Here is a 19,014-nt window from a genome sequence, read left to right on the forward strand (position 1 = left end):
AAGTAATTTTAATGACAGTGGTAACCCGTGAAAGTTTACATCAAGTGATGACGATTACAGTTTAAGTTTTAAGTAAGAAACGAAAGTTTGTTGTTGTCTGACTTCTCGTTTTGTTATATGATTCAATGATAAATGCAAACTACAGTAGACATTTTTATATAGAAAGAATATCAATTTGATATTTGTTTATCTCTCACATAGAAGTAGAAACACTGCTTAATGGAAAATTACATACAAAAGTACAAATACACAAATCAGAAGAATGGCACAAGCGTTCAAAAATAAATTTGTCTTTTTATCGATATGAAGTTTTTGCTGTGATAGACGTTTCGCGTTGTCCTTATCGTATCCCATAGAAGCATCGCCATTGACTTTACTATTCTTGTAAACTTCTTGAGATATGTCAAGCTCTAAGGAGGTTCCTGAAATAGTAAATATGTAATACGTTATGTATTCCTGTTGCTATTTATACTTCAAATTACCAGGAAAATTGATGACACAGCAATGGTTTTCAAAGAGATGTATTACAACATGAAACATTCAAAAATGTTTTTTTAATTCCTTCTCGTCTCTTTCAACCCATCTTTGCACATTGTATCAGGTCTTTACATCTATGTATATTTATGATTGAGTTAATTGCGGAGCCAGGTGAGATATACTTACGGGTATTGAGTTGTGTATCATACGTGTTTTTATTGAATGAGGTAGTTTGTTCCTGTTCCTCATCTTTACGAAAGGTTCTGATTGGTTCTATAGTCCAAAATGTAAGTCCTTTTATCTTGAAATATAAAACAATTTGATTTGAACAGATGAAAACACATAAATATGATATAAAAACAAACAAGCGCATAAAAAGATATGATGTAATTTATTAAAATAATAATTTGCTAAGATTAAGTATACTTATTGTTATTTTCACACCATATCAATTATTTATCAAGATCTTTATTAATAAAAAAATAAATAAAGAGTTCTGTCCGCACTGATGGTGCATGAACGGTAATATATACATTTACTTGTGTGTTTTGCCTGCTTTAAAATGATAAAAAAAACACAGGAAAAAAAAAAAAAAAAAAAAAAAAAAAAAAAAACAACAAAGAAAAATAAAAACACAGAGAGCTTTGGAAAGTGAATGAGTATATGATTATATCTTAAATTTGCTCAGTTATTGATCATTTCGATTCTACTTATGTTCTAATTTCAACACTATAATGACAGGTGTGTTATGTCTTATCAGTCGTCATGAAAATGAGGAATGACCTAATTCCAAAAGAAACATATATCAAACAAAACTTTGCAATATACAAAGAATAGTGGACAACTTACCTGTTCCGGTGGTTGTCGTTTAGTCATTAAACTAACGGCAACTGCTATTAAAGCTGTTTCAACTAGGACCATAGCAGCGAAATATGTGAAATGGACTTTAGAGATAACTGTCGGTCGATCATCAACATCCCCACATTTGGGAGAAGGATATATAAAGTCCAATATCATCCTAATTATTCCTGTTATTTGGCCAATCAGCAATCCCCAGAAGGCTCCCTATATACATGAAATATAACGACCCTTACAGAATAATCAAACACGCATATAAATTTGAAACATCTTAATTTGTCCGCAAACTGTTCAGTTTTCATTTTTCTATCGTATAGTCGATCATCCTTTTTTTTTACATCTTCACTGTAATTTATCTGCGATCAACAAAAAAAGCATTTTTGTGTTAAATTTAGAATAATTTGACAATGAAACCAGTCTACACTTTTAGCTCACGTTGCTCATGTCACTTACAACAAAATCATTAGTTTTTTGGGGGTTATCTTCGTTAATATAATGGGGTCTCTTAATCGTTACAATAAGTATAATTAGATTTATTAAGCTATATTAATTAGCAAATTATACTGTAACCTGTTCGTTCACTCTAGGTACGAATACGGCCAAGAGAAATACAGAGCAGATGGGCGGGACTAAGTACCCATTGAAAGCCTGAATGTACATAAATAATTGTCCTTGCTGCGCTGTCTGGATAAGGGGAATCCATGCTATACTGAGAGCTACCAAAATAACGACGAATACCCTGCAATATACAAAAATTACCACGACGGATACATGAATGTATATTAAAGGCAATAAAATATATAGGAAAGTATCTCATTTTTAGATATTTAAAGTGAGATATTTTTTCTGAACGAGTTATGTATCTGTTTCACCAACTTTACATGTTCAAAAGGGTCGCTAATTTCTATTGTTGCTTTAACGATTTCAAATAACATTCCCTCCCCTTCTGTGTGACGACATCTGGTTTCAGTTCCCTTCTTCCGCCTTTCTCATGAATAACACCAACCAGACATAATACACACCTGTTGAATGTCGTTCAAATCAACTTTTATCGTACACTTTATCATGTCTTCTTGTATGTTTATCAGGTATTTGTGAAAATGTTTTCCCTCTGTTCATATTTGCAATTTCAGGAATATATTAGATATATATAAGATAATAAATACATTCATATAACAGAACTTACAAACACGTGTAAAATGTCACAAATAAGAAAATTAAGAACTATACTAGTACATTATCTGCTGTTACATACTTTCCGACAACAAGAAGCTCTCGTTCCCCGGCTTGTTTTCGGAATTTCTTCCACAGATCCATAGTAAACACCGTGGCGGCACTGTTAAATACTGATGTCAGAGAACTCATCAACGCTGCCATCATGACAGACATCATCAGTCCGCGCATGCCTACGGACACAAATAATCCCGTTAGACAACTCATCAACCCTGCCAAAATGACAGACATCATCAGTCCGCGCATGCCTACGGACACAAATAATAACGTTAGACAACTCATCGATGTTGTCATCATGATAGACATCATCAGTCCGCTCATGCAAACAGACGCAAATAATGACGTTAAACAACTCATGAACTGAGATTGTAAACGTTGATATCAAAATCTATGTCTTCATAAATATATATGCATATAATACATATATGTATGCCAGAGAAGGTAAATTCTTTTGTATACTCAGGGTTAGCAATGAAGTCAATATGTCAAAAACGTGTTAACGATTAGAATACACTTTAAATTATAACATCATGAGTTAGTATAAATGTCTAATTTGTGTATCTGTTTGCGTGGATTATTGTTCTAAGAACGGACAGGATCTCTTTAATAAATCTAGTGGTTTAACTAAAACAGGGGAGAAACAAAATGTGCCAAACATAATTTACCGAAAAAATAATAATAGATAGATAGATAAATAAATAAATAAATAAACAGATGAGAGTTTTTTCTAAACTTGTACAAAAACAACGATTTTTATAGAAATTTAGGATCAGATTGATTGGAGCCAAATAATGAAATAAACATCATCATACAACTGTTTGCTCCCCATGGACTCGTCAGTGATGATATAGGCCTAATATTTTAAACAAAGGAGGCGACTTAGAAAAAATAGAAATTGATCGAAAAAATGTTGAAATAAAGATTTGCTATCGGCCCATGATTATAAATTAAATCGTGGCATCACAAATAAACTAATAAATACATGTGTATAACTCACCAATAGGAGCTAGCCCTAGTATAAGCTGAGGATAGGCAATATTGGAACATCCAACAGGATTCTCGCAAACCTCCATACATTTCTCCTCGGAGTTACAAGCTACAGACTCTGTTAAAAAGAAACAAGTCTTTGACAATTAACACACGCGTAAAACCTTTCGATACAACAAACGACAGCCCGCTATAAAGATTATGGTACACTTAAGCTGTGTTTTATCTTTTAACAGACAAATAAGTTAAGGCGTGACTACTTATGTTAGAAATTGCATTTTGTTATTCTATTCATCATATGTGCGTTTATTTATAGATGTTATTGTTATGTGTAAACATTACTTTTTCATTCAATGTTGATGTTAGGTGTTCCAGGTCCCAAGATTTATATTTGCCTTTGTATGTACACGGGAAAAGTATTGATATAAGCTCTAAGCTTCTTTTAACATCCCATAAAAATATCTCTATCTGTCAAATTGCTGATTATTGAATAAAATATTGGTTTAGTTTATCTCACAACTGTTCCGTATATTGTTTAGTTTTATGTAGGAAGACTAGAAGTTACATTACGATAGACTTACATCTGTATCCATTACCTGGAAACTAAACTATAGTGTTTACAATACAGTTCAAACCTGTGATATTTACCTAGGACAAATGTACTTGTTATGACATGGCGTACACTTGTATAGCAAACCTCGGTATATACATATAGTTTCTAACCGTAAGATTTACTTTGGAAAACCTCTGACACGAGATACACCTAGATAGCAAAACCTAGGGATAGTTTTCACCTTTACTTTACAACAGCTCTGAAATACAAGATAAGGATAAACACTTCAAAGATTGTACAACAGACACATAAGTCAATAGCACCTGATGATACAATTTTAGAGTTAGTCAATATAGAGACAAACAGTTAAAAAGAACTGCACCATACAGTTGTTTCCTCCTTTTAGAACTCGCCAGTGATGCTGAGAGTCTAAATATTTGAAGCCTAGGAGGCAACTTATAAAGACCCAACGTGATCGAAAATCTAAACTGGGAGTTGCATTAGCCTCTTAGCTTAGTACCTGTGAATAGTTCTATCGAAAAACAAAAACAAAAACAAATCAAACTGATATGTCAAGATAAATGTGATTTTTATTTCAGTGTTTCTTACCTGGAAACAGCACTCTACTGATCATTCCGGGCATGATAATGAGAAACAGGGGTAGAAACTTCAGAAAGCCCGCCATGATTGACGCCCCTTTCGCGTGAGCAATGTTTTTGGCTGCTAAAGCTCTCTGCACTATGACCTAAAAAGGGTAACGCATCTGTGAGATCTATATCATCTGGTCTTCAAATGTTCTTTTAACCATTGCATGGTCGTCAAATTGTATCTACTGTAAATATGAATACAACCTGAGTTTCAGAAAGCACTTCATAATCATCTATCTCTCATCAATATTGCATTCATATTAACGATGTATTTGCATATAAATGTCCGTGCAATAGTAACTCATTGTAAGCCTGTATTCATATTTTAGATATTGTTAATTTTGTTTTATACTTTTGCGGACATTTGTAAAACGACAATTTACTTGACTTACACATAGTCCAAATTGGAAATATTATTGCAATATACCCTTTATTCAATGTGACACCACTATGCATATGATGCCATGAAATTATTACCTTACAATTGGAACCGTGGTTTTGGGTGTTATTGCACGTGTTATTATAACAAAAATATGTAATCAGCTTTTATTACATAGGTTACATAGTATTAGTAATTACATTTTGGCAGTGGCAAGATATTATCTTGTTTCCATGGTTCTTATTGTCGAATCTTCCCAAAACAGATACATGCATAAATGATTATTGAACTCACTTTATCTTAAAATGTGTGGGAGTTTAGCTATATTTCAAATAGTTTAAACTTTCAAACATTTCATACACTTTGTCTGCCACTAAAATTTATTTGTAGTTTGCTATTACAACCATTGCATTAGGTCACCTTGAAAAATTAAATGACTAAATACGAAATCCGACCTTTTTTAAACAATATGCGGAGTGATCTCCCATCCACTCAATTTCAATTTTCATTCTATCCAAGAGAGAGAGAGAGAGAGAGAGAGGGAGAGAGAGAGAGAGATAGATGCAGCATCACCAGACAATAAAATGCTAGTTTGACATACTTACGTCAACGCTTAGCACGTCACATCAGAAATCACACATTATAGCTTTAAGTTAATCATTCAAATGATTATGATTCTCAGAAAGTTTTTCAAATAACAACCATACAGAGATAAACCTTAAAATTGTAAATCGTTTCCACTAAATATGGTATTTCTAAAATCAATGGTGATTTTGAACATAATCCCTCATCAGATGTTCTAAAAATGAATATTTCTTAAATTTCATATAAATGGAAACCCAAATAAAATAAATATGAGATATATATTAAATATTATGCAGTTCAATAATTGATATGAAATGTAATCAGTAATTCACTAATTCCGATTTTTATGGGAACCGGTCTTTATGCATTATTTACTAAATCACAGGAAAAAGTTTCGCGGGTCAACATTTCTGCTGTTTCCTTATAAACAATAAGATTATATTTTCAAAAATTAAACTTTCACTATCTAGATGTGAAAGGACATCTAATACACAGTATCACATTATTTCATGGGTTAAGTTTTCGCGATCATTTCAGCGAAATAGTTAAAATATTATCTCCGCGAAAGTAACTGGCTATACAGTAACTTATCTAAAGCGAGAAAGTAAATTTATGCATTTATGTTCAGGAAAATTCGGTGAAATATCGCTGTAAAAATTTGATATCATGTTGATTCTTACTTCTGTGATATCTCCCCTTCCCCATCCCAACAAAAAAATAAAAAACCACGAAGTTTGATATTCGTACCTGATCCGCACACCAGTACCACGTGGACACAAACGTCGACCTGATAAGGACTCCGGGCCAGGGTAGATCAGAGGTCACAGGGTCACGAAGTATATGAAACGCATCTTTTCGGGGAATTCCACACTTGGAGAGGGAGTCGTTCCCAAATGTCATATTATTAGTAATATTAAGAATCACAGTCTGTTCGGGAACGGCATGGAAGTACTTGTACATCAATCCGCTAATTCCTCCAACTTTTATAAATGCTGACACCAAAATAGTTAATAGATTACATAACTTACTTTTTACAATGAAATATAACAATTACATATTTATTTTGCTTATTCATAAACATTAAACGTGGACATATTTCTCTTATATTACTCGGAACAACGTCACAAAATACATTCTAATGTAATACTTATTACATAATAGTTCCGTACTATACTATAAGTATATACACATATTAATATATAAAATCATAATTTAAACGTATCAAGACAAGTTTGGCTATACGCAATTTTTAGTTGTGAATTTGAATAGTTGAAAAGAAATTTGCCTAATATCGACAGAGTTACGGCCCCTCCTAACATGATGACAGTCTGCAGCGTGTCCGTAAATATCACAGCGGCCAGTCCACCTTGAGGAGACAAGGATATTGGTTTTTATTTATTCCGTGTTTGCTATTTTGTTTGTTTGTTTGTAGCCTGTATATAGTTTTTTCTAATATTCTAGAAACTCGCCGATTGTAACACATACACTATGTTATATATAAATAGTTCCGCAGTAATCCGAACACTACCTCTTAATTCACACATACAGTGATACGGTTCAGGATATATAAAAGTCCTTGGCGTCCTTTTGAAATTATCATTATTATTGGCCTAGTGAAGTTCCCAATCTAGATTTTGACATTTCTTTCGGTCAAGTTTGATTTTCTCATGTATCCTCAATGTTTAAATATTAATGTCCTTGGCATCACTGATAAGTCCCAGATGGACGAAACAACAAAATATCACCCGGCAATTAACTTCAGGAGAGAAACAAAGATTATACAATGAAACCGGATTTATAAACATCGGGTTTACCTGCTACTGTACATACAGCAGTAACGATAAGTAATGCAGTGATAGAAATATAGATATTCCAACCTAAAGCCTGCTGTACAAACACAGAACCAGCGTATACGTCAACCTGTAATGAACAATACAATGATGACATATAAAATATTTAAATGAGTTTCTATTTTATTTGAGTTTCATGAAAATTCATATAAAATGAAAACAACTTTAAGATACCTTTTCATTATATAATACAGAAAAAATAAATATTGACTGGATGTAAAAATCAAATAAAACAGAAGCAACCATTTTATTGTGTTATATCGATGACGTAATGTCGTTGTCCATACTATGACGTCGCAATCGATTTCTGACCGGCGCAGCCAATGAAATCGCTCTGATGTATATTACATTAGTGCCAAATGTCACATCCAAACGGGATATATTTCAAATTCAACAAATCATGTGGCATTATCCGTAACTATGGAGTTCATATTAACACGTAATCGATTGTCAAAAGCAAACATATATTTAATTGCGATTTTCTTATTAAATATTTCTAGTTATGATATTTTCCCCATTGTCAGTTACAAAAGTCCACTTACAAAACGATTGAATTCTTGTGAATCACACATTTTAAAAATACCTATGTGCGACCCAATCAAGCACGTTACGATCGAATTACACCAAGGAAAAATATCATGATTTTGTTTACATTATGACCTTTATTTCTATCGATCTGTTCGGAAATGTTCTCTGTTATCAGGTATCAATATGTGTAATACTCACCGATATCTTAGAACATATGTATAAGAACAAGGATAAACAACTCAAATATATTCTAAGTCGATTTCCACCGAAACGTTTCTGCAGAAATTCCGGGATTGTGAACAGCTGCATATGATAAAAACGATAATCAACGTACTTATCTTTCTTTTAATATTGTTTAAGAGAATTTGTGTTTGAATTAAGATTTTGTTTCAATGCCGGTATTTTGTATGTTTTTATTGATCTAAAATGGAACACCAAAATGTACAAATGCATTATTGAATAATTAATCATGTTAACGATTAGGAACTGTTTACTCACTCCTGAGGATAGGTAGATAGGAAGGAAGACCCATCCCAGCAACGGTAAACAAATAGCGGCCTGTAAACAAATATAGAAACAAGGTAAATAATAATAACGTTATTTGTTTCCAAAATTCAATTACTAATATATCGAGATATCTTTATTAACATGATATAACGTCATGTATTTGACATAGCGTTAAAATGCATTGTTTATGGTTTACATGATAGGTATGTTATAGTTATGAAAGAAATGTTATGTGTCATAAATAGAAGTCCTTACTAAATATGTTGATGCGTGTGTTTGTAGTTGAACAGAGTATTCCTTAATGACAATTTTACAGTGTAAATGAATACAGAGTGTAGAGGTGTTGTTATCGTAATAGAGGTATTAGGAAAATAATTTAAGCTTTCGTTTGGCACATTTTCCAACATCATCGCAAAATAACATACACTTTAGGCGTAGACTAAACTATTTGTCCAATTGTGACTGAGGTCACACTTTGAAAAGTGTTGATGGTGAGAAATTAATCCGGATCTTATCGGTATGATTTTTTCATGACATAATTTTGAAGTTCAAAGAAAGGCATAGAAAGCGCAATATCGACCATGTTAAAACTCGACTGTAGCGAAATATCTGGTATAAGTCTATTTCAAATTAGCTGAATCTATTCAAATAACATGACTATGGGTTTAGCGTCAACTGGTCATATTACTTTGTGTTTTGCCCTGTTCGTCAAACACACTTTATGAAATAAATCAAATGAAGTATAACCAATTCGCCGAGGTTAATCTTTGAAAAGCAAAATAGAAAGTATTTCTTAATTGGAGATCAATATTGCAATAATATCGGTAATATGCAAATCAAATAACAAGATCCAGAATATAAACGAAACACTTTAGGATATCAGATGGAAGTTCTGAAAACAGGTTTTCAAATATACAGGTGAACAAACATGCAATAATTTATGTATAAAAAACACAAAAGTAGTACTTGATATACCAAATGTGTTACTAACGTCACGACATACTTACGCCCCATTCGAATGCAACGACACCAATACCAGAGGCAGCGCCACTTCCCGCTAAGCCGATGAAATGCTCGCTTCCAATATTACTAGAAAACAGCGAGGCACCAATCTAGAAAAAAGGTAGATTGTTAAATGATAATTATAAGCAAATAATAAACATTTGCTGCGCAAATGGGATAGCTTTACGTAATTTTATTGATGTGCGGTAGAGGTAATGAGAATGCCCATTTATTCTCATAGACAGATGCTGGTATCGAATTATTTGGTTTGTAAAATGTATCAATTCACGGCGACCAATAAAGAGAAAAGGTTTACTTATGTTTGCTACTCGTATGAGATTAAGGAGTCTTAATTAGACATGGCAAAATGAAAAATGCATGACGAATAGTATCAACCTAATAGGAAACGTGATTTTATTTATATCATATCTTATATTCTTTCTCATTCAATATCTCTTCCTTTGCCAACGTCAGCGTGAATATGACACAATGAAATTATGACGTCACAATGGAAACAAATGTCATTGACTCATTACTTTTTAGACTGAAGTATTAATTGACAAATTCCAAGGGCCATAACTATAAAAACATTGCAGTGTCATTTTCCAATCGATTTTCAAACAAAACTTTGTCAACAGAATTTTCTGCAAAACAATCGACATCAAAGTAGGGATCTGCGAGTGAAATTTATTATATGCATGCTACAAACATACAACTTCATATTGAATCATAGTTTAATATTACTATAAATACAAGAATAAAAAAGCAGAAACAACTAAAGTGGAATGATGTCCAAGGACCTTAGCGGTTTCATGGCGGGGAGAGTGTGAAAGTGTGTCCCTCATTTGTTTGTCTAACGCTAAAATGGATAATATGAGAAAGTGTGATAGAAAGCTTAAATTAGGGGAAAGGGTGGTTATTTACCGTACCGGAAACCAGAGCATAGACCTCCCGGCTAAGAAATAGCCTTTCACTGTATTCTTTTCTTTCCTGCACATAGACTACAATAGAAAAGGCAAATCAACTAACAATGACGTCACTTGATTAAACCAGGAAGTTCGACCAGCGTCAGAGGGTACTGAAATTTGTGTAACTACATGAAACGGATTGGCAAAAACAAAGCTTCCAATGTAGCAAATATTTTATTTGTGGTTAATTAGATAATAATTATGCTTGACCACGTACTACTGTGCGAATTATGCACAAACATTGACCGGACTTATTGTTGTTCTATATATAACAGTATTGTGGTGTGTTATTGTCCTTCACCAACATTATGATCCATTGCTGCCTATCTCGACCGGCCCAGACTCGAGTAGGACATGATGGAACCGGGTTAGGTGCCACTCTAGTTTAAGTATGTCGCTTTTCAAACACTCTAAAAGCCTTATCATACCAAATTCTTTCGAAGTATTCCCATAAAATTTTAACATTTCATAATAATAGCTTTATTAAAAGAATCTTAATTCAAAAGCTACGAGTAAAATAAGACCACGAAGCGATCCTCATACTCAAACATGGGATCTTTGCTCGATCCACCTTTCTTGAAACAAAAGTTCATAAAAAATAGTGAAATGTTCCACATTCCAGGATCACAACTTAGCATATTAGAATTTTATCAAAATTAAGTATAATATCATTATCATTACTTATAAAAATATTTGCATACATTGTATATAAAAACATCACCATACGTAAGAGGAACATTCAACATAATGCTTTAACTGCAATAACATACATATCATCATGTATAGCTAGAAGTTTTGGGTTTGGTTGAGTGCTTGAGTTTTTAATCTGAAATCAATGCATTCCTAACCGTGCCAAAGTTACATAAGTCTCCTGGAATTGTCGGTAATGCTGTTTGTGAATATGCTTACCCATAATCCAACGACCATGACAAGGACAAAATACACAACAAGAACTAGTATATCCACCCAGTGGTCAAGTCCGGCTTTCATGGTGAAAATTCAAGTTGTAGGCGATTGTATTTCAATAAATCACGAAGCAGTTGAAATACTAGATTTCACAACTACACAAGCCTATAGGTCATAATAGACTTCATAAGTTAAATGTCTAGGTGTTTCCATCCAATATCAACGACTAAGAAAAATATTCATGTCATCAGTCCTAAGTCCAGTTGTTATCTAATTTAGCCGATTCACAATGGGAAGATACGTCTCTGCTGCTTATGAAAGCGAATCAAAGCAAATACTTTAACGTCCAGTGTTTCTCACCAAATATAAATACTGACTGTGTATGCATTAAGTATTCGTTTACATTACTTATATAGTCGTTACTAGATTATCTCCCTTTCCTTGCAATAATATTATGATAAGTTGTATACATATTCCTATTATTCTATCGCATAACATTTTTATTAATTATGTATATTTAGAACTTAAAATATATATATAGAATAACATAACGATGATATATAGCAAGAAAATAAGGACAAGCTCATCAAACCAAGATCAATTCTTATTTGTGTTGGCATGGTAACCCAGCTCAGAGACTGCAGAAATGAAACGTTCTCAAATGGTCATTTATTAAATGACAGGAACATTTCAAATACACCCATAATATCATTCAATGTTGTTATGTAATATATAGATCTGAATGACATTAACTTAAGTCTATATGTACAACAAAAAGGTGGGGTACAAATTATCGGCATACAAACATAAGCTTAAATAACACAAAATCATGGATATATAGCCTGACTCAAGAAAAAATGTGCCTGGTAGGGTAGGGACTTGGAAAGATATTAAACGTAATCACAGCAGCAGAAAAATTACGAGAAGTGATGAAGATATGACGCGATCAAAATCACTAAGAAGTGCGCGCCTCGCTGATTGGTCAATCCAGGCCCTGACCGCATAGCATCACGACTACTGCCGCTGATCACGTGAACAGCCCATGCTGACTGGTCAAGCTAAAATCATGACCGCATAGCGAGTTGACCTACACGGCCCTCGCTAACACGTGCACACATAAAATCCAAACAACAAGAGATACGAACTAAGTAATGTAACAGATGGTCACCAGGTGGTCAGAGTTCAAGATCTAAATCCAACTAACAAAATCATGCAAGAGCCAACTAACATAACATTATAATGTGAAGAACATCTGTAGGATTATGACAATTATACAAATATATACAGGGATATATAAAGTAACCATCTACCACAAATGTATTTATTTCATGACATAAATTTTATCTATCCTGCTGTTTTAGATTTATATCGACTTTCAGATTTTTCTCAAAAAATATGTTATTTATGTTTGTTTAAAAAGTACTAAAAGAATAACTATATTTAGAATAACCTGTAACACATTAAGTAATTACACATATGAGTAAAATCTGGTGTCATTTCTCACTGTTGCATGCACATGTATTTCACAAGTGAATAATGACCAAGCCACTACCCTTGTCAATGTCTACACTTTATATTTGAAATATATAAAAAGACTGGTACCAAATAACTGAATACATGAATATTAAAATATCATATACCTGGCTGACAAATATAGGCATAGTCAACTCGTGTATGTGTAACTTTAACTTACATTTTATGCAGAACTGCTTTATCTTTTGGCAGAAACTTGGCTTCTGTTGGATCAGGGTGAACATTTTGTATTAGGGACATTCCTAATTAAAATAAAAGACTTCCAAAAGATTGCTTTCCAAGAGTAGCTGTATTAAGTAATGCTACGGTACTTTTTTTCAAATGCTTTAAACGCCATGCGAGGTCAAGATCAGTTGATACTAGAGAGGTATCTACCTGTCCGCATATTCCAAATGTACTGGCATCTGATAAATCAAATAAATACACATTCCATCTGCTGACAATTTGTTCTGTGGTGATGTACACTTTGTTTGCAATATCTGTCCTGTTTTTTTGTCGCCTCCTCTTCGCTCTGTAGGTTATGTGTTGTCCATCTAACTGCCAGTGTGTTACAACCATATTTAGAAGTTCATTTAGGCGATCCTTCCCCGTTAAATGGGAAACCTATGTGAACAAAGCCGAAATTATCATTAATGATCCGCTACAGATGCCAAACACAGTGAAGCTAACAGTTAGAATTTGCATTTCTCTTCAATGAGGAGAGTGTAATGTCAGGTAAGTGTTTAAACTGTGTTTTAGATATACCAAAAAATTCATTTCCCACAGCAGATCTTTCACAAAGGCCTTCTGTGAAAATGGAGGTTCAGTTATCTTTGATGGCACGGATGCATATATAGTCAAGTAAAGCATAGCAAAATTGTCATCATAATGTGGGCAAAAACAGAACTTTCTAAAGAAGAGTTAACCATTTAATCCTTCCTGTTGATGGAGGACTGTGTTTTAGATAACCAAAAAATTCTAGATTCACCCAAATCAACCAGGTTAATAAAATAGAGATCGGAGAAAGAGTTAACCAAGTAAGTAAAAGATTACCATGGTAATTCCAACACAATGACTGTGGCGTGCACATACGTCAAGTTTTCGTCATCGAACTGAAATTTTACTCCAACCAGTCACGAGATTTCCCGCGAAGTTACTACGGTAAACAAACATGGCGGACACTACTTTCATTTTTGAGAACGAAGATTATGAAGAAATAAATGTCACTTAGGAACGTCATGGATCATTGTATATTCGGCTACTAGTGATCTTGACATCTGATATGATAAATCTTAGATTGTATGGTTTTCCATTACTGAAGTAACGTTGCTGAAATGGCTGTTTTCTCGGGGTTACAAACGGGCATATAATCGTATACAGAACGTGAGATTCGCCGAAAAGTACTCTGAATTTGATTGTTGAAATACACCACAATTCAACAGCTGCGGACGAAGAGCAACATCTTAATTTTATCTTCCTGTCATAAATGTTAACCTAACATAACAGACGAAATATGACAGTGTCACAAGACGAATGGTAGACAGTTCATATATTTGTATCCAACGAAGTAGGGTATGACAAAACGTCATGATTTTAGACACAACACCCACATGAAACACACCTAATAAAAGGAATTTTCAAATAAAACAAATAACCTGTCATCGCTTTGAATTATATACTACAAAATCTACAAGTCTGGATGAATTAGAAACTGATAAAAGGGGAATTTGTGACTGCATAAAAAAATTAAAGTAATAACATTTATGATTTTTCTTACGATCTCTTTCGATTTTTCTCAAGACATTAAGGCCGCTGGCATCATTGGTACCAAGAAGTACGAAACAGTCGTATGAAACAGGTCAATTCATTGTTAGGTTCTTCTGTATCTAAATCTATATTAAAAAGGTGTTATTCACTTGCTTTTTCTTTTCTTTCGTTCAACCCTTTTGAATATTAAGCTTCAACTTTTAAAATGTGAATATTTCATAGATCTCGCGTTGACATGTGAAAACATACCAACTAATATTTCGTGGCTTGAATTTTATTGGTTTTTATGATATTGACAGGAAATAAAGAAATTTGGTATAACTCATTCTTCTTGTTTGAATGTTTTTTTTTTTTTTTTTCTCACCTTTTTTCAAACTGACCTCGTTGACCACGATATCCTGCCTGGAATCTCTAAGAAACTCCCGTTGTTGTATAAAGGACATGACCGTTGCCCCTATCTTTGATACTCCGTAGCCACTCGTTAGTTTACAGGTCGGCCAATCACAGTCACCATGAGTACCGGAATGGACGCAACTTAAAATGGCATTTTATTGCAAGATGATTCGAAAAAATTGCAAGTCTTGAATAAATAATTCCTACCAATCAAAACAAGACAAACAAACAAACAGACCAATTTAAAAACAAGTTTATTATTGCTGCATCATACGTTTTAGCTTTGCCGAGCTGATATTTTATCAGTAAACTTCTGTTGTAGTTCAATGCTGCATTTAAACAGAGCAGCAACTGGTATCATACTGGACACATTGACTACCCTAAAAAACATATATATATCATTTCTTTTATCTTACGCTGATGTAGGGTTAAACACGTTATGTTAATTGTATTATAGCAAATCAGAGATGCTGTTTATCTTAAACACTGTGCAGCATAATGAATTTCCAAGACGGCAATAACTTTCATCAAGAATAAGCGTGTTTGCTCTAAGTTAAAATATTAGTGTCATTTGTTGTATTACATAATGTCATTCTGTTATCGACCTCGTCTGTCTGTTTTCGAAACTGGCATCATTTTTTGGGGAAAAAATCATATCGATTAAGAATAAGAAAATATTGTTGAAGAGAATTCGATATCTGTCCAATGATTAATGATTGGTATGTTCTAGGAAAATATTATATCAAAGAGCTTCATCGGAGGACGTTTATGCGCACGAACACATCAATTTGTGTGATACAACAAAAAACCCGATGATAAAGTACTTGTTTTATATACTATTTGTTATAACACGTTCACCTATTGTACCTGCACTTAACACTGGTCTAGTTTTTTAGTTGCTGAATTTACGTAATCCAACAGTTCTGCTCTATGCTTAAATACAAAATCAACATGCACTGGTGTTTGTTTTTAATTGCGAAAGAATGTATGTGTCATAGCGTATTCAGTGCAATTTCACATCACCATCTTTTAATCCTATTTTATAATGCTTAAATGTATTTGCTGCATATTACTGCGTTGTAGATCACTTAATGGAAACATCAAAAGGCAATAAGGCCCTGTTAGATAAAGGATCTTAAACCAATTTTCATTTGATATGTGAATTTATATAACGAGTCGAAAAATCGTGACGAGTTTCATGAATATTATATCACATATCAAAAGAAAACGAATTTTATCATGTGATCGATATTTGAATCACATGTGGTGGAAACGGACGTTATGTCTACATCAAATTTGAAATCATGCTCTATCTATATCTATGGTCTCCACTGCTACTTCAAAATGCAATTTATGAATGGTTGATGTTATTTCATTATCTATACATTAGCCTACATCACACGCGAAATGCAAGATATCAGCATAGCTGATTTATGCAGAGACACATTGTAGTTCCTCTTCTCCCGCTTGGGGGTGAATCCGTTCTGATTCAGGGTTTTCATAGGCTACATGTCCTCACTGTCAGCTAATTGGATTATAATCTTATACTTAGTCTTCAGAAAATCATGTAAGCAGCGCCATATTTACTTCAGAAGTTCAAGCAAAAAATCATTTCCATTAATATTTATGTATTCTTTTGGAATACACTCAGGTATACAAGTGTTTTGGGGACTAGACATCAACGCAAATTATTCCAATTGTCCACGGAATGGTGTAATTCTGACACAATTCATATCTTAGGTTGTTAACTTTTGATAAGCTCCTGATTTTATATGCTGCTTTATCCATTATCTATACTCGACAAAGTTATTTGACGCATTTTGTGTTTATAACTGTCATTTTATAATGGTTTCCTTCTGGTGTTTGATAATAAAATATGGACTTACTCAGATTAATTAACTTGTTGAGTTTTATGTGGAAGTTGCACAATACGAAAACAATGGTATACTCACTGAATAACAAGTCAATCCTGTGAAAAATTGTGAAGTGACTATGAATATTTACCTCGCGTGAGGCCGTAACAATGGGAAGAGGAGCTCTGACATATTGCAGAGCCCAGTAAAGTTATTCTTCATAAGAGACTCCGCTTGATCATCTGCTTCAGTGGGAGAATTTATCTGGGACGGTACAAATACATCTGTTAGTTAGAGAAGATATTTTGGAAGTGTCAACATGTCAAAAGAGTTTGTAAAAAATGAGATTTTGTATGTCGCAAAACTTCAGATATATGTTTTCATTATCTATTATTGATGTATCATACGCTCCACGTATATCATCGGATCTTACAAAACCAGGACGTTTTATATTAACAAGCATTACTATCAGAAATATTCTTGACGAGGTTTTTAAATCATTCATAAACCAGATATCAAACGGAAACGAATTTAAGATCCTTTTCATCACATGATTTCTTTTTAGGCAAGTATGGCAGAGAACGGACATTTCTACGTCAGACTTGAGGTTATATCTGTGGGACATCATTATTACGTCATCACAGCATCTGTGAATTTGTAAATTCATTTCATTAACAGTAACGTCACAACAACCTATACTACACATTTGTAATACGCACAAATATGACATGTGTATATGATACTAAATAACACTTTTGATAAAATGATATAATGCACTGTTACATGTGATAAAATGATATAAAACACTGTTACATGTGATAAAACGATATAATACACGGTAGCATGTTATCAATGATATAATACACTGTTACATGTGATAAAACGATACAATACACTGTAGCATGTTATTAATGATATAATACACTGTTACATCTTATAAAATTGTATAATACACTGTTACATGTTATAAAATTGTATAAAACACTGTTACATGTGATAAAATGATATAATACACTGTCACAAGTTATAAAATGATATAATACACTGTCACATATTTAAAATGTATGACTTGTTGCGAGTATATTTCTTTCATTATATTATTTGCATTAATGTCAGTTGTTTGTGTGCTATCGAGTTTAAACTGGTTTTCGGAATCACGTCACCAGATATAACCATTATAATACTATAAATACATCAGGTAGACTGGCCGAAATATACTTTCACATTGTTCATGTTGGTAAAACTATGAAATTACGACATCAATAGAAGATGTGATCAGGAATTACTTTGGAAACGATAGTCTACAGCTTTACTTACTAATGTTTCTATCTAATTATACAATATACCTGTATACCAGTAAGTAGAACTTAAGATCCGTGTAAGATAGCTTTCTATCATTGTTCAGAATATTGTTGAAGGCCATGCCGATCATTGATGCCAATAATTAAACTGATTGAGTTTAATTAAATGGAAGAGATAATTAATAATATCAGATATTGAATGTGCTCGAAAAAAGCAAACATTTTTTTCTAAAACCGTATTGTAAAAGGGAATATTAAAAACATGAATTTTGTATCCAAAGCCTATTACAAATGTTATTGAACAAAGTATTGCATCTTTAATATAAGATAAATATATATAAATGATAAAAAAATTTCTCTAATGTCGATGTTGATCATCTGCATCAGCCGGCAAGATGGCCGACATCTTTTGGATTACGTGAGACTATTATGAGTATATCGATGATGAGGTCGTGCAGATAATCCAATAAAATGCCTTTATCTAACCATTGTTTCAGAGTGTGCTGTTCATTGCGTATCAGTGCATTCAACGATAACTAAAAATCTCTGGCGAAATTGAAATCGTCATGCTTATAACAGATTGTTTTACCATCTTTTATGATGAATCTGATCGACACAGCTAATTAATGACTTGTCGAGAGTTAAAAAATACAGAACTTAGCGGAAAATTTAATTTTACCACGTTCGCATTTTCATAAATAACTTGCT

At 33.1% G+C, this 19,014-nt stretch overlaps 1 protein-coding gene across 1 annotated transcript; it reads right to left on the reverse strand.

Moving 5' to 3' along the window:
• Positions 1-216: 216 nt before the first annotated feature.
• Positions 217-11,564, reverse strand: LOC132543165 (sodium/mannose cotransporter SLC5A10-like). The gene is made up of 15 exons (XM_060206636.1): positions 11,484-11,564; positions 10,536-10,607; positions 9,612-9,716; positions 8,596-8,655; positions 8,296-8,400; positions 7,534-7,639; positions 7,005-7,085; positions 6,467-6,711; positions 4,718-4,853; positions 3,566-3,673; positions 2,591-2,741; positions 1,906-2,074; positions 1,327-1,542; positions 664-778; positions 217-422 (listed from the first exon to the last, which is right to left on the reverse strand). The coding sequence occupies exons 1-15, from the start codon at positions 11,562-11,564 to the stop codon at positions 217-219; spliced, it is 1,956 nt and encodes a 651-aa protein (XP_060062619.1).
• Between the last annotated feature and the right edge of the window lie 7,450 nt (positions 11,565-19,014).

The sequence above is a fragment of the Ylistrum balloti genome, unplaced genomic scaffold (assembly GCF_031769215.1).
Source record: "Ylistrum balloti isolate Yb309-2 unplaced genomic scaffold, AGI_CSIRO_Ybal_v1 Utg369742, whole genome shotgun sequence".
NCBI classification, from domain to species: Eukaryota; Metazoa; Mollusca; class Bivalvia; order Pectinida; family Pectinidae; genus Ylistrum; species Ylistrum balloti.

Bases quoted from the DNA above. Each gene is read 5' to 3' on its own strand.
- LOC132543165 (XM_060206636.1), bottom strand. From the start codon at position 11,564: ATGAAAGCCGGACTTGACCACTGGGTGGATATACTAGTTCTTGTTGTG. The intron at 9,717-10,535 runs GTACGGTAAATA...CCTTTTTTCTAG, and splicing joins GGTCTATGCTCTGGTTTCCG to ATTGGTGCCTCGCTGTTTTC. The intron at 7,640-8,295 runs GTGAGTATTACA...TGTTCATTACAG, and splicing joins ACATATGTTCTAAGATATCG to GTTGACGTATACGCTGGTTC.